We start from the raw sequence: 15,698 nt of genomic DNA on the forward strand, positions 1-15,698 counted from the left end.
CGAGTCCCGGAGCCCGCAAAGACACGCCCAGAGATCTGTCCCGGAGCAGCCTGGGAAATGGAGTCCGGCCTTGCTCTCGCCTCGGCGAGGTCAAAAGTGCCAATTGCCGCACGTGTTACTGAGGAGCCGCTCCTCTAGCTGACCAATGAACACTTGACTTCGTTTTCATCCGGGTTTTGGACAGGGACAAGCATGGCACCACCTGTGAGGTACTGCATCCCTGGTAAGTGAGCGGTCTCCGCAAGCAGTCCCATGCTGCGTGGCAACCAGCCTCTGGGTGCCTGTGGCTGATGCTGCATTTCTTCTGCAGGCGAACGTCTGTGTAACTTGGAGGAAGGCAGCCCCGGGAGCGGCACCTACACCCGGCATGGCTACATCTTTTCGTCGCTGGCAGGCTGCCTGACGAAGACCAGCGAGAATGGCGCGGTAAATGAAGCGGTTACCCAGCGCGCGTTCCCCCTCAGGCTGCCATTGAATTCTGGTCCTTGTGCACAGGCACTGCGGACGCGGGCTTCGGTGACAGCGGGATGCTTTGATCTCTCGATTTCTCCCAGCTATGATCCCAACCAAAAGCACAGCCTCTGCACACTGGTTATGTTATCTGGCTTGGTTGTGGCTGCGCTCTCAGAAGGACGTGGAGGGGAGGGAGAGGACCTGCAAATTGAGAGTAGCCCAGCCAGCAGAGAGCTTCCTGGTCGTGCCTCTCCCTTAAACCTTGAAATGACTGTACTGTCCTCACCTCCGTGACATCAGTGTAATGCTGGCGATTTCCAGTGTCCTAATGCTCTAAGCTTTCCCCTGCCTCGAAGCCTATGCACTTGCGGCCTATCTGGAACATAACTCAACCCCGTAACTCTAACCTCTTTTAAATGACCTCGATAGTTAGTCTTTGTTTGGTTGGTTTTTCCAGAGAAGCCCGTCTGGATCCACTAATTGGAAAAAAAAAATATGGGATTTTGGTGGGAGTAGGATGGTTATACGCAAGAATCTTCCTCCAGAGCGCTTATTTAAATACGTTACTCTTGCTTACTTTTACGTCGCTAAGATTCTTGCCTATCTATACTTCCAAGTGTGACTATGCAACGGTAGTGCATAATGGTGGTACACGATTGTATTCCCAGCTACAAACAGGCGCAGATAAAGAAGTGGTTGACAAATGTAAGGCAATAAAAAATTAAGAATTAAAACCTTAGGCTGGACTTAGCAGTACAATGCTTGCGTAGCATGCCAAGCTTGGAACCAGAGATCCAAACTCCAGCTCTGCTTGAAAAAAAAAAACAAAAACTAAAAAGAATCAAAACTCTTTAGGGACTCTCTAAACCTAAACTTCAAGCTTCGGGTTTTTGCTTATTTGTAAAAACAGGTTCCAGTCAGTTGGTTTTGGAAATAAACTTAAATGTCTGTTTACTCACTACATAGATTTCTCTTGCTCACTTTCACGTGTCCTGCACAGTGCTGCCTTGTCTACTGGGGATATAGTCCCGAGAAAAATACACTTAGCTTTGCTGTTGAAGAGGCACAGACACAAATCATAAACAAATGTTCAAATGTGTGTTGCTTGGGAATTGGATGTCTTCAAATTTGAAAGGATTGCACAGTACAGTGAGACCATTTAACAGCTTTATGGCCGTGATTCTCGCTAGTGAAATAATGTGTCGGCTGAAACATCTGAAGGATGAGTAGAGGTGGAGGAGTGGAAAGAACACGGTTCTGACCGGGCAGTTACGCCTTTCTTCCCAACAGTCAGGAGGCAGAGACAGGCTGATCTCTGGGTTTGAGGCCAGCCTGGTGCACAAAGCGAGTTCCAGGACAGCCAGGGCTACTCAGAGAAACCCTGTCTCAAAAAAAAAAAAAAAAAAAAAAGAATGCAATTCTGACATAAAGAATGGGCTAAACAATTTTTTTAATATTTATTTATTTATTATGTATACAATATTCTGTCTGTGTGTATGGCCAGAAGAGGGCACCAGACCCCATTACAGATGGTTGTGAGCCACCATGTGGTTGCTGGGAATTGAACTCAGGACCTTTGGAAGAGCAGGCAATGCTCTTAACCTCTGAGCCATCTCTCCAGCCCATGGGCTAAACAATTTGAAATGGAAAAAAATTAGTAAAACGGGAAAACAAAAGCACAGAGTAAGAGAAGTGCTGCTTTTTTTTTTTTCAAAGACAAGATTCCATTATATCAATTGCCATTAGATGGGATAAAGCAAGAATTATCATTCTATAACATTCAATTGTAAATCCTATCTTTTTCAGATTTTTAAAAAAGGAGCAGCTGGGCAGTGGTGGTACACGCCTTTAATCCCAGCACTCAGGAGGCTGGTGGACCTCTGTGAGTTCAAGGCCACCCTGGTCTACAGTGTGAGTTTCAGGACAGGCTTCAAAGCTGTGCAGAGAATCCTTGTCTCAAAAAACAAACAAACAAATAAAAGCAGACTAAGTTTGGAGGAGTCAAGATAGCCATAATTATAAGCAATATGATTATATATCAAGAAACCACAAGAGCATCTTCAAAAAATTTAGTACTAATCAGAGATGTTCCTATTAAATCTGGCACCCTAATTTTAATGGTCTCTTATACTCTTTCTTTCCTTTTTTTTTTTAAATTTTCTAAAATTGCTAATATCCTCTGCTACGGACTACAAATGTATCTATAGTCTACCTTGTGACCACACTGTCCTAGGACAATTCTGCATTACTCTCTAACCACCGTTATCTTTACCCAACATCAACTTTACTCTCTTTATAGCTTCCTGTGGTGTCTGTGATGAGAGAAACAGAGTCCCAGCTACTTCCAGATGTAGGAGCTGTTGTCACCTGTAAGGTGAGCTGATCCTCATCCTTGCACTTAGGCCAAAATTCTACACCTGCTGTGTTCTACTACTTAATACAGTAGTCACTAGCTATATGGGGGCTATTTAAGTTTGTAAGTGTTAAAAGTTGATTTTCAGGCATGGGCATGGTGGCTCACGGTTTTAAGAGGCAGAGGCAGGTGTATACTTGAGGCCAGCCTGGTCTACAGATGGAGTTCCAGGACAGGACAGCCAGGGCTACAAACAGAAACCCTGTTTCAAAATTAAAAAAAAGAAAGAAAGAAAGAAAAATTCATTTTCAGTCAGGCATGATTATTCATATCTGTAGTCTCAGTATTTGGGAAACTGGACAGGAGTATGGAATATAACCTTTGTTGTACTCCATAGAAGTTCAAGACCAGAGTAGGTTGCAGAGTAAGACCCTGCGCCCCAGCCCCTAGCCCCAACACTAGCTGCATTTTAAGTATTCAGTAGCAAACTGTGGTTAGTGACTGCCATATTTGTTGGCACATGAATTATGGGGTGTGGGGGGAAGTGATGGAACACGGGGCCTTTAAATATGTTAGGCTCTTCCCCTAAAGGACATTCTCAATTCTGGGAGCTTTTTTCTTTTCATTGTATGTGTATAGGTATTTTGTCTGCCGTGTGCATACCTGGTACTGCAGAAGCGAAAAGGGGGTGCTGCATCCCCTGGGACTGGAGGAACAGATGATTATGAGCTGTCATGTGGGTGTTAGGAATTGGGTCCAGGTCCTCTAGAAGAGCAGCCAGTGCCCTTAACTGCTCAGCTGCCTGTCCAGCCCCAGGAAATGACATTTCTGTCATCTATGACTCCAACTTCTGGGGGATAGGTGTAAGACCTCTGGCTTCCATGGGCACCTGCTCTCAGGTGCACGTACCCACAAACACATGCATATAATTTTTTGAAATGAAATAAAGGGATGGAGAGATGGCTTGGTGGCTAAGAGCACTGGTTGCTCTTGCAGAGGACCTGGGTTTGTTTCGTAGCACATGGTAGTTCACAACCATCTATAACTCTAGTTCCAGGAGATCCTGTCCCCACCTTCTGACCTCTGGACACCAGGCACACATGTGGTGCACAGATATACATGCAGGCAAAACACTCATTACATAAGATAAATTGAAAGCAAAAGCCTTTTATGTATTGAGTATGGTTACTTAAACTAAACCTAGTAATTCCGGTTTCCTGCTCTAATTCTTGGAGTGACCAGTGACTGATTCTCTGATGCTGAACCTTTCTCTGTTCCCTAGGTCTCTAGCATCAACTCACGTTTTGCCAAAGTACACATTTTGTATGTGGGGTCCACACCACTAAAAAATGCTTTTCGAGGAACTATCCGGTAAGATGTATTCTTGTAATTACGTTTGCCTCAGCACCAGAAGTGAGGCAAGGGCATTGGGAAGACTGGAATTTATGGAGCAATTACAGTTCTTTTTCCTGCCCACTTGAGTCTCTCCTTGTGCTTTGCTTTTTGCCCCACAGTATATCCAGAGAAAAAGTTATATGAGCTATAAGAAATGAAAACTGTTAAAATAAAAGAGGATTTTTAAATAAAGCAAAAAGGGGAGCTAGTGATATATCTCAGTTGATGGAGAGGCCCTAGATTAGATCAAGAATAATATAATATAATATAATATAATATAATATAATATAATATAATATAATGTGGTGGTAATGCATGTCTTTAATTCCAGCACCTGAGAGGCAGAGGCAGGCAAATCTCTGCGAGTTCGAGACCAGCCAGATCTATAGAATTAGTTCCAGGACAGGTTCCAAAGCTACACAGAGAAACCCTATCTTGACAAACAAACAAACAAAAAGGAATGACATAATGTAGATGTAATGGCCCTTGCATGTAATCACACCACTCAGAGATCAAGGCAGGAGGGTAAGAAGTTCAAGAAAATTGTTGGCTATATAGCATGTCCAAGGCTAGCCTGGGCTTCATGAGGTCCTGTCTCAAAAAGGACTAAGGAAAGCTGTGGACTAACAGTGTCAGGGTAAGCCAAACCAAACCGTGTAGAAGCTCCTTAGGAAGTGCCTTCATGTTCTTTTTTCTTAATATTTTGTTTGGTGTCCACATGCTAACCCACAAACCACAACAGCGCACATGTAAAGGTCAGGACAACTTTGTGGAATTGACTCTCTTCACCTTGATGTGGGTTCCAGAATCTTATCTTTCATCAGGCTTAAATGGCAGGCATCTTTAGCCCCTGAGCCATCTTGCCGGCCCACTTTTCCCTCCCTCCCCGCCCCGCAAGACAGGGTTTCTATCCTGGTACTCACTTTGTAGACTAGGCTGGCCTTGAACTCACAGAGATCCACCTACCTCTGACTCCCTAGGTGCTGGGATCAAAAGTGTGCACCACTACTGCCCAGCCTTTATTTTAATTTTTTTTATTTTTTATTTTAATATTTAGTCCTGGCTGGTTTTGAACTCAGAAATTTACCTGCCTCTGCTTTCCATGTGCTAGGATTAAGATATGCACTACAACATAATTCTTATTCTTTAATATTGATTGAAACCAAAGGTTGTAAGAAAAGTTTTGTGGAGAGGCTAGAGAGATAGCTTAGCAGTTAAGAGTACTTGTTGAGAGCAGGGCATCCAGCCTCAGCTCTGGTTCAGGTCCTGAGGTGGGGAAGGTGTGTTGGGCAAGAAAGATTCTGACCCACCAGGTAAATTGTACTCAAGCAGCTCCAAATAGCTGTTTGTTTGTTTGTTTTTCAAGACAGAGTTTCCCTGTGTGACAGTTCTGGCTGTCCTGGAACTCACTTTTATATGCCAGACTGGCCTCAAATTCACAAGAGATCTGCCTGCCTCTGCCTCCCTAGTGCTGGGATTAAAGGTGTGCACCACCACCACGCAACCCTATATTTGACTTTTTTTTTTTTTTTTTTTTTTTTGGTTTTTCGAGACAGGGTTTCTCTGTGGTTTTGGAGCCTGTCCTGGAACTAGCTCTGTAGACCAGGCTGGTCTCAAACTCACAGAGATCTGCCTGCCTCTGCCTCCCAAGTGCTGGGATTAAAGGTGTGCGCCACCACCGCCCTGCCCTATATTTGACTTTTAAGAAATACGTATTTTAAGGAATGTGCCATGATCATTATGAAAGTCCCTATTATTCCCCTTTATGCTTCCCCAAATACACCTTCCCAACCCCTACATAACCTTATTCTAGACATAAGCATTTTTGCAGGCTCAGCTAAATATTGAGCCAGGCACATCCTGCTCCGACAGCACTTATGTCAGCTGGCAGCTACTGCGGTTACAAAGTTAAAATAATAGACGTGGGCACAATGCTTTAAGGACAACAGTATTCAAACCCGAACGGTTCTTTCACGTCTGCAAGATATGCTTTTATACAGTTCATTTTTCTAAAAGAGGGTCCCATGTCTCGATCTGTAAACAGCAGACTTGATAAGGCATGCTTCCCGTCTCACTACACCATAGTTCTTCCACCAGAGGAAGAGCCTGTGTATGGTAAAAATGGATCTGTCCATCCATAGTTTACATCGCATTTTCCCCCATTGATTCTGTGTGTTTGGTGTGCAAGGCTCTTACTCTCAACATTTGGCACTGTGTGTATCCCTGAGACTTTCCTCTCTGTGCATGCACACCCTACTCTCCTTTCCTGAACTGTGAGACACTGATATTGTTCTGAGTGTTTTCACATGTCTGGATTGAGTCAGAAACGTTCCCAGCAGTAGAAGTTATAGTTAGTAGTTCCAGATAAGAGAATTGAGAAGCATTAGCTTCATGAAGCTTGGAGGAAAATATTTGAGAAAGAACAGAATTTCCAGGGGAAATTGTAGCTATGGCGCATGTGACTGGCAAAGGAAAACTGAAACCCGCCCAAAGCGTCACCAATGTAATGAGAAAATAGGGCCTCAAGCTGCACAAATTTTGCAAATTCCAACCCTGTCTCATGGACTATCAGTCCTTGCCAAGTGAGAGTCCGTTTTCCATGGGCGCCTTATTTGGAGGAAACCCGTTGGCCAAGTATGTGCTGATCCGAGACTAACTAGGCTGCAGGCTACCAACCTCCCAGCACTCAGGAGGCAGAGGCAGGCAGATCTCTGTGGGTTTGAGGCCAGCCTGGTCTACAAAGCAAGTTCCAGGGCTGTTACACAGAGAAACCTTGCCTTTAAAAACCAAATAAAAGAGTACTTTTTGCTCTTCGAGTTACCCACTGGGTAACTCCAGTTCTGGGGGACCAAACAAGCATGCTAAAAAATGAAAAAAAGGAAAAAGTTTGTGGGTAAAATGGTAAGTTGTTGTGTGGCTTCACTGAAAAGAAACGATTATACTATTATTGTAGGACAGGTGAATTTTTATTTATTTATTTATTTTAGACAAACATCCTGTAGTCAGTCTGTCCTTAAATTCCATATGTAGCCACAAATGACCTTGAATTTCTGATATACTTTTCCATTGTCGAAAGTTATCAATACTATTGTTCTTTATTTTCCAAGAAAAGGTAAGTGTTTTATTATGCATGTTAAAGATAGCTGGGGACCCAGTATGACCTATTCTGTTTTATTATTTCCTAGGACTCAATGGGAAATTCTTTCCCAAGATAACTAATTTTTCTTTCTTTTTCTTTTCTTTCTTTTTTTTTCTTTTTTTTTTTTACATAGCAAGGAAGATATCCGAGCAACTGAAAAAGACAAGGTTGAAGATTGGTGGTTTGGGTGTTTGTTTTTGTGGGTTTTTTCCAGATTTTGTTATTGTTTTTCTATGATTCTAAGAATTTGCTTTAGCTAGGCAGTAGTGGCTCATCCCTTTAATCCCAACACTTGGGAGGTAGAGGCAGGTGGATATCTGTGAGTTCAAGGCCAGCCTGGTCTACAAAGTGAGTTCCAGGACACCCAGGGCTATTATATAGAGTAACACTGTCTCGAAAAAAATCAAACAAAAAAAAAAAAGAATTTTGCTTTGAAAAATATTATCCTCAAGACTGGATAAACGACTTGGACATTTAAGAGCACTTTCTGTTTGTCCAGAGGAACCAAGTTCTGTCTCCAGCCCTCACACGCTCATAAACCCCTGTAATTCCAGCTTTAGGGGACCTGATACCTGTTCTGGCCTCCACAGGCACCTCCATGCATGTGGTACACATACATACATTTATGATGAATAAATCTAAATGATGGATGGGTGGGTGGATAATAGCTGGGAGTGGTAGCGTATGCTCATCTTTAACTCCAGCACTCAGGAGGCAGAGACAGGCAGACCTCTTGAGTTTGAGGCCAACCTAGACTACATACTTAGTTCAGGCTAGGCTGGGACTATAAAGTGAGACCATGTCTAACAAACAAACAAGAAAGGAATTATTATCCCAGGGGATTTCAGAAACCCATAGGAATGTAGAGTGTAAGGACTTAACAGCATTTCTTGCTATAACATGAAATTCAAATCACTGTCCCTTCTTCCCGTATAAGATTTTCTCATTCAGTTGACCAAAATGGTTAAGCTGTTACCACTAAAATTATTAGCCAATCATGACGGCACATGTCTTTAAAATTTCACTGCTGAAGCAGCAGAGGCACCTCTGTGCATTTAAGGCTAGCCTAATCTACAGAACAGGTTAGCTAGGGCTACCTAGGAAGACCCTCTCCTGAAAAATAGTAAATGATTAAAAGATACTAATTAGGCTAGGGAGATGGTCAGTGCCTGCTGGACGAGCCTAAGGACCTGTGTTTGGATCCCTGGCCACCACGTAGAAAGTGAGTGTTTAACTCAACCGCTAGCGTGGAGGATATGGAACAGGAGGCTCCCTAGAATTGAGATTCATTCAGTAAGAGACCCTGGCTGAAAAAAACAAATTGGAACCGAGCTTAGTAGTATGCACCATTAATCCCAGCCCTTGAGTGGCAAAGGCAGTCAGATCTCTATAGTTCAAGATTAGCTTGGTCTACATAGAAAGTTAGGAAAGCCAGTACAAGACAAAGAGAAAATGTCAAAAAATAAAATAAGGTAGAGAGCCACCAAGGAAGACACCAGATATGACCTCTGACCTCAACACAAATACACACCCTCATGCATGAATATAGATGCTCCACACGTACAAACTTTATTATTGTGAGATAGGATCTTGCCCAGACTGCCTTTGAAGCTGGGTATTTGTTCATTGCTCTCAGTTTTCACAGATGATATACTACCTTTATATGAGTCAGATTCCTAATCAAGTTAGTAAATTCAAATTCTTTCATTTATATTATGATACTAAAATAATAAACATTTGAATTGACATAATGATGACACCTCCCTCCTGGGATTAGAAATGGGCCTGGCTCTACTTGGTGGTAGTATTTTATTAGACATAATTCACTTATTCTTGTTTGGTTTTTTGCAGGTTGAAGTTTACAAGAGTTTCCGCCCAGGTGACATAGTTTTGGCCAAAGTTGTATCCTTTATTATATCACATTTCTGGTTTTTTGTCAAAAGAAGAAATGGAACCAGGCTCAGTGGCACTTAATGTAATCCTAGTACTTGGGAGATAGAGGCAGGAAAATCAGGAGTTCGGGTAGTTAAAAAAAGAAAAAAAACAGTATTAAAAGAGCGAAGGGAGGGGAAGTGGCAGACGGCGACAGCACGGAAAGCCTCTCTTTCCTTCACTGGCACTGTGTGACTAGATCTCCCTAGGTGACGCACAGTCCAATTACCTGCTGACCACTGCTGAAAATGAGTTAGGGGTAGTGGTAGCCCACAGTGAATCGGGTAAGTTGTTCTTGCTCCCAAGTCTTTCCCTGGGAACCATGGTTATCTAGGAAGCAATAGGGATACACATTCTTCCATTTGATATGGAAAACTATTTAATCAGTTATAGGTTTCACATACCATGATGGGTCCATAGAATTGTAACACCCAGTGCTAAAGATTAGCTCAGTAGGAGAGCATTTTCTTAGTATTCATGCAGCCCTGGGTCCAGTCCCCAGTCCCCAGCCTCACCCCACTACCACCCCCACCCCCAAGAAATCACAAGATAATGTCACCTAGTGGTGTAGCTGACTTAGTATGTGTGAGTACACACTGATGTTTGCCCAGTGTTTAGGTCTTAGTTCTCAGAGCATGTCCCCGTTGTTGAACAACACATAGCTTGGTTTAGTAAGATTATAGTGATTATATATCATAATCAAGTGCCCCCTTATATCATGGAATAAATGAGGCTTTTTTCCCCTTAAGTCTTTCATATGCTAAGTAAGCATTCTACAGCAGAGCCATGTCCTGTCTAGCTGAAAAGAAAAGAGCCTCAGGAGAATCTCTGGGGTCACACCTCCAACACCAACCTTGATCTTTTTCCTTGTAGGTGTCCAGATGGTTCCCATCAGCTGGTGTGAGATGCAGTGCCCCAAGACCCACACAAAAGAATTCCGGAAAGTGGCCAGGGTACAGCCTGAGTTCTTACAAACCTAAACACACTTCCCCTCAAAGACGGAGCCACCTTTTTCCAAGAGTACCAGTATGAAAAGAACATCAAGATGCCACAGTCTTTATTAAGGAGTCTACAGTTACCTAGCAACCACCTCTTGAAAAATCTGCCAGAAATAAGTTTGTGTTGTAATGAGCACCCAAGGCCTGTGCAGCTGAGACAGGAAGATTTTTAGTTCCCAAGTGTGAATGTGGCCTAGGCTACATAGTAAGACTCTTTCAACCAAAATATAAAACACTGTTCTTGGGAAACTGATTTTTATTCTCTTGGCTGGTGTTTGCATTCAGCAAACAAAACCATGTAATATTGGAAATAGCTTATGCCTTCTTTATAAATATGTATATATGTATTTGCTATGACTGGTGAAAAAAATGCTTTTCACTTGTTAGTGGTATAGTTTTTTGGGGGGTATTGAGACAGGGTTTCTCTGTGAAACAGTCTTGACTATCCTGGGAACTAGCTCTGTAGACCAGTCTGGCCTTGAACTCAAAGATACTCTCCTGCCTCTGCCTCCCAAGCATGCATCACCACTGACCTGCCTGGTATAATTTCCGTGTGTGTGTGTGTGTGTGTGTGTGTTATGAGAGCAGGCCCAGCTCTTCATGTGAATGCTTGGGATTTGAACTCAGGCGCTCATGGTTGGATGACAGTTGCCCTTCCCTGTTAAGCCATCTCTACAGCCCCTGCTGTCACTATTTAAAAGGTGAACATGCAGTGAACGTTCTCATTGTTGTGTGTGTGTGTGTGTGTGCAGCACATGTGCCAATGGAGGCTAGAAGAGTGCATTGGATCCCCTGGAACTGGATGTGAGCCCCCAAAGTACTCCTAATTACTGAGTCATCTCTCCAGCCGCCAGTCTCTGTTTTGATTTTTGAGGCAAGATCTGACTACTTTATGTTGACCAAGCTGGCCTCAGACTCAGAGATTTACCTGCCTCTCCCTCCTGAGTACTGGGATTAAAGACACACCACCACACCCAGCTTCCAATCTGTGTGTGTGTGTGTGTGTGTTGTGTCCCAAGTGCTTCATCCTAGGTGCCAGCCACTGGGGTCATGCACTTTATCTAAACCCCTCAATAACATGGTTAGTGAGAACTCTTGGGCATGTGTGGTGATTAATTGCATGTAGCAGTTCTGAAAATGTTTGGTGAGCATAGTGTCACTGTGACAGGCGTTCCAGGAACTGTTAACTCTGCCCCGAGAGACATCACTGCCCTGTGAGATGGTCAGGGGAGGATCAGACAAAGCAGTTGTGAAGACATTAGGTAAGAGTGAAGGTGCTCCATGCAGACAACACCCTAGCAAGTGCGCAACCGAAATCAAAGCTAAGTTTTGGGAGGAGGGAATACTAACTATGAATTAATTAAGCATGAAGAAACTGCACAGGGATGGCTCTTGCTGACATGTCCGGCACCCTGTAAACTCGGTATGGACTTTGTCAGTGGCGGAGGCGAGGTCCGGGTTCAGGCCCGCCTGGTCTTGTGATCTCCATAGTTGTTAACGTCCAGCTGATTCGTATGTTTCCTTTATCTTTTTAAAGAAATATTTAGAGTGTGTATGTGCTGTGTGTTTAAGTGTAGACACGAGTGTGGAGGTCAAAGGGCAGCTTTGGCGCATCCATTCTGTCTTACCTAACCTTGGTTTTTGTTTTTGATCAGATGGCCTTTACCTTTTTTTCTAACTGCATTATATGTGCGCAAGTGTGTGCCGTAGCACATATGACACAGCATGTATGTGGGGGTCAAAGGCCAACCTGGTAGAGTCCGTTCTCTGCTGCCTTTCTGTGGCTTCCAGAGGGCAAACTCAAACAGCTCACTGCTGAGCCGTCTCACTGACCCCCACCTTGTTTGGGGTGGGGAGGTCCGTCTTTCTTGTTTCTGCTACATGTATGCCCACGAGCTTCCAGTTCTGTCTGTCCCCACTTCGTCTCACTGGAGGACTGCTGGCGTTACGGGCGCATGCTCGGGTTCTAGGGATCAAACCCAAGTCAGGCTTGTGTGGAAGTCCTTTTATTCACTGAACCTCTCTCCAGTCCATTTCTGTTTCCTTCATTCCTAGCTGTCCTAGAACTCGCTTTGTAGATCAGAGTGACCTCGAACTCACAGAGATCCTCTGCCTCCTGACTGCTGGGATTAAAGGTATGCGCGACACCACCATTTAAAAAAGAATAATAAGGGGCTGGAGAGATGGCTTAGTGGTTAAGAACACTGGCTGCTCTTCCAGCACCCACATGGCAGCTCACAGCTGTCTGTAACTCCAGCTCCAAGGAACCCACCACTCATGGCAAAACACCAATGAACATAAAATAAAAATAAATCAATAAAAAAAATAATAAATTATTTATGTGCGTGTGGGAGTCATAGGTCAGCTTGGTAGTGGTCAGTTCTCTTTCTACCTGTGTCTCGGTCATCTAACTTGGGTTGTCAGTTTTGACCTTACGTGCCTTTACCTGCTGAGCCATCTGACCCCCCCATTTATGCCCATTGTGGCACACTTGGAATTCTAACATTCAGGAGACCTAGGCAAGAAAAACACAGATTAAGGCCAATCTAGGCTACAACAGTAAAATCATCTCAAAAATAATATTTTTTAGTGAATTAACGATAAGGCCTGTCTTACGGTTTCTATTGCTGTGACAAAACATGACCAAAAACGGGAGGAAAGAGTTGATTCGGCTTTCACTTCTGTATCACTGGTCATCATTGAAGTAAATCAAGACAGGAACTCAGGGCAGGATCCTGGAGGCAGGAGCTGGTGCAGTGGTCATGGAGGGAAGGATGCTGCTTACTGGCTTGCTCATCATGGCCTGTTCAACCTGCTTTCTTAGAGAACCAGGGACCACCAACTGAGGGATGGCCCTGCAGTGTGCTGGGCCCTCCTCCATCAATCACTAATTAAGAAAATGCTTACGTCTAGGTCTTAGAGGGACATTTTTTTCCAGTTGGGGTTTCCTCCTTTAAGATAATCTAGCTGTGTCAAGTTAGCATGAAACTAGCCATGACAGGACCACATGCAGTGTGTGTGTGGTGTGTTTGCTCAGCTGGGGCCCAAACTCAGCCCTCACACACGCTTAGCACATGCTTTGCTGCTGGGCTTGACCCAACGCATTTGGAGTCCTAGGATCCAAGCCCAGAATTGGAGACAGAAAGCTCTTTTGTACCTTTGATCTAGTTTCCCACATTGGTGACACTTGAAGAATTTTAATATATTTGGCTGGAGGCTCAGAGGTAAATATACAAGGAAGGAGAAGAGAAAATAAGGTCAGGTGTGGTGGTACAAAGCTTTAATCTCAGTACTCAGGAGGCAGGGGCAGGAAGCCAGCCTGGTCTACATCATGAGCCTGGAAAGAAGCAAGTGAGGCAGGCTCAGCGCTTAGAGCATGATGTAACCAGCCTGGTCTACATCATGAGCCTGGAAAGAAGCAAGTGAGGCAGGCTCAGCGCTTAGAGCATGATGTAGCCAGCCTGGTCTACATCATGAGCCTGGAAAGAAGCAAGTGAGGCAGGCTCAGCGCTTAGAGCATGATGTAGCCAGCCTGGTCTACATCATGAGCCTGGAAAGAAGCAAGTGAGGCAGGCTCAGCGCTTGGAGCACTTGCTGCTCTTGTAGAGGAACCGAGTTCAGTTCCCAGCACCCATCCAAAGCCCTCTTCTGACTGCGGTGGGCACCAGACATGTATATGGTACACATATGTACATGTATTTTCCATACATGTAAAATAAATATTAAAAAGGAATTCTAGGTCACTCTGGGCTATTTAAGACTTTGTCTCAAAAAAGAAAAACACAGGAGTTTAAGGTTATCCTCAGCTAAAGTAAACTCAGTGCCAGACTGGATGACGGGAGAACCTGTCTCAAAGCAGTACCACCTCTCGGTGTTTACTTAGAATCTCAAGGTTATTTTTTTTAAATATTTATTTATTTATTTATTATGTATACAATATTCTGTCTGTGTGTATGCCCGCAGGCCAGATGAGGGCACCAGACCTCATTACAGATGGTTGTGAGCCACCATGTGGTTGCTGGGAATTGAACTCAGGACCTTTGGAAGAGCAGGCAATGCTCTTATCCTCTGAGCCATCTCTCCAGCCCCTCAAGGTTATTTTGAAGGGTAGATAAAATTGCTCTGAGCATGCTAATATGGGAGGTCATTGTATTTATTAAGTATCTGATGCATCATATCTATAATATCGGGGAAAAGCTTGCATAGTTTGTCTTTATGCATGCCCAATTACTTTGCAGAACTGATTCCTTGAAGTACAGTGTTGGTTCAGAATGTGCAGTGCTTTTGCTACCTGGAGACCAAGGCAAGGATTTCTTGAACTTAAAACACAGTCAGGTCCAGTCTCTTAAAAAAAATAAAATAAAAAGACAGTAAGAGAGGGAGGGAGATGGAAGGAGGGGAGGAAGTGGAAAATTTTGAATGGTATTTATAAAGCAATAAAAATTTTTTTAAAGACAGTAAAACCCCACAACTTCAATTTTGATTAAATTTTTATCTACGCCACCTGGAAATGTGCTAGGAGTGAAATTTCTTAGCATCAGTTTCACATTTTCCTTTACTTCTGAACTTCAGTGACCCCGGACTGTAGCACCAGCTCATCGTATCTTACAGATGTGTAACACAAGGTTTAGAATGATCAGTCTAGGTCGGGCGGTGGTGGCACAAGCCTTTACTCCCAGCACTTGGGAAGAAGAGGCGGGTAGATCTGAGTTTGAGGTCAGCTTGGTCTACAGAGTGAGTTCTGGTACAGCCAATGCTACACAAGAGAAACCCTGTCATAAAACCCAAAGAAAAGGCAGGCCTAGGGATGTAGCTAATGACTAGGCCTGTGTGGGTTCTATCTTCAGCACCAAGTGTGTGGATACAAAGCAGAACAGAAGAGCCTGCTGTGTATTCGTTTCAGTTCCCAACTCTGTAAGAAAAGACAGACTAGAAAGCCCTTATGTCCACCTAACCAGTGTGTAGCATGAATTCTAATTGGTATTAATAATACAAACTCAGAGGCCGGGTGGTGGTGGCACACACCTTTAATCCCAGCACTCAGGAGGCAGAGGCAGTTGGATCTCTGTGAGTTCGAGGTCAGTCTGGTCTACAAGAGCTAGTTCCAGGACAGCTAGGACTGTTACACAGAGAAACCCTGTCTCAAAAAAACCAAAATAAGCCGGGCGGTGGTGGCGCACGCCTTTAATCCCAGCACTCGGGAGGCAGAGGCAGGCGGATCTCTGTGAGTTCGAGACCAGCCTGGTCTACAGAGCTAGTGCCAGGACAGGCTCCAAAGCCACAGAGAAACCCTGTCTCGAAAAACCAAAAAAAAAAAAAAAAAAACCAAAATAATAGTAATACAAGTTCAGGGGCTGGAGAGATGGCTCAGCAGTTAAGAGCACTGACTGCTTTTCCAGAGGTCCTGAGTTCAATTCCCAGCAACCAC

The 15,698-nt window shown here is 43.9% G+C and overlaps 1 protein-coding gene across 4 annotated transcripts; it reads left to right on the plus strand.

Annotated features, from left to right (window-relative positions):
• The first annotated feature begins 60 nt into the window (after nt 1–60).
• On the plus strand, nt 61–10,519 carry Exosc1 (exosome component 1). Of its 4 annotated transcripts, XM_041661971.1 has the most exons (8): nt 71–223; nt 311–426; nt 2,753–2,827; nt 4,089–4,177; nt 7,474–7,507; nt 9,192–9,242; nt 9,472–9,556; nt 10,146–10,519. In XM_041661971.1, exons 1-8 carry the CDS (start codon nt 193–195, stop codon nt 10,250–10,252), a joined length of 588 nt encoding a protein of 195 aa, XP_041517905.1. In that variant the 5' UTR covers nt 71–192; the 3' UTR covers nt 10,253–10,519. The 4 variants fall into 4 exon arrangements, with proteins under 4 accessions (XP_041517906.1, XP_041517908.1, XP_041517907.1 ...); XM_041661972.1 differs by lacking the exon at nt 9,472–9,556 and having other exon boundaries at nt 61–223; nt 7,474–7,539; nt 9,192–9,219; XM_041661974.1 differs by lacking the exon at nt 9,472–9,556 and having other exon boundaries at nt 62–223; nt 9,192–9,219.
• The last annotated feature ends 5,179 nt before the right edge of the window (nt 10,520–15,698 follow it).

The sequence above is a fragment of the Microtus oregoni genome, unplaced genomic scaffold (assembly GCF_018167655.1).
Source record: "Microtus oregoni isolate MIOR12 unplaced genomic scaffold, Mior012 000012F_ref0000307, whole genome shotgun sequence".
In the NCBI taxonomy this organism is placed as follows: Eukaryota; Metazoa; Chordata; class Mammalia; order Rodentia; family Cricetidae; genus Microtus; species Microtus oregoni.

Excerpts from the sequence above, each read along its gene's own strand:
- Exosc1 (XM_041661971.1), top strand. The coding sequence starts at position 193 with ATGGCACCACCTGTGAGGTACTGCATCCCTG. Across the intron at positions 427-2,752 it reads AGACCAGCGAGAATGGCGCG|CTTCCTGTGGTGTCTGTGAT; the intron begins GTAAATGAAGCG and ends CTCTCTTTATAG. Across the intron at positions 9,243-9,471 it reads ACATAGTTTTGGCCAAAGTT|ATCTCCCTAGGTGACGCACA; the intron begins GTATCCTTTATT and ends CTGTGTGACTAG.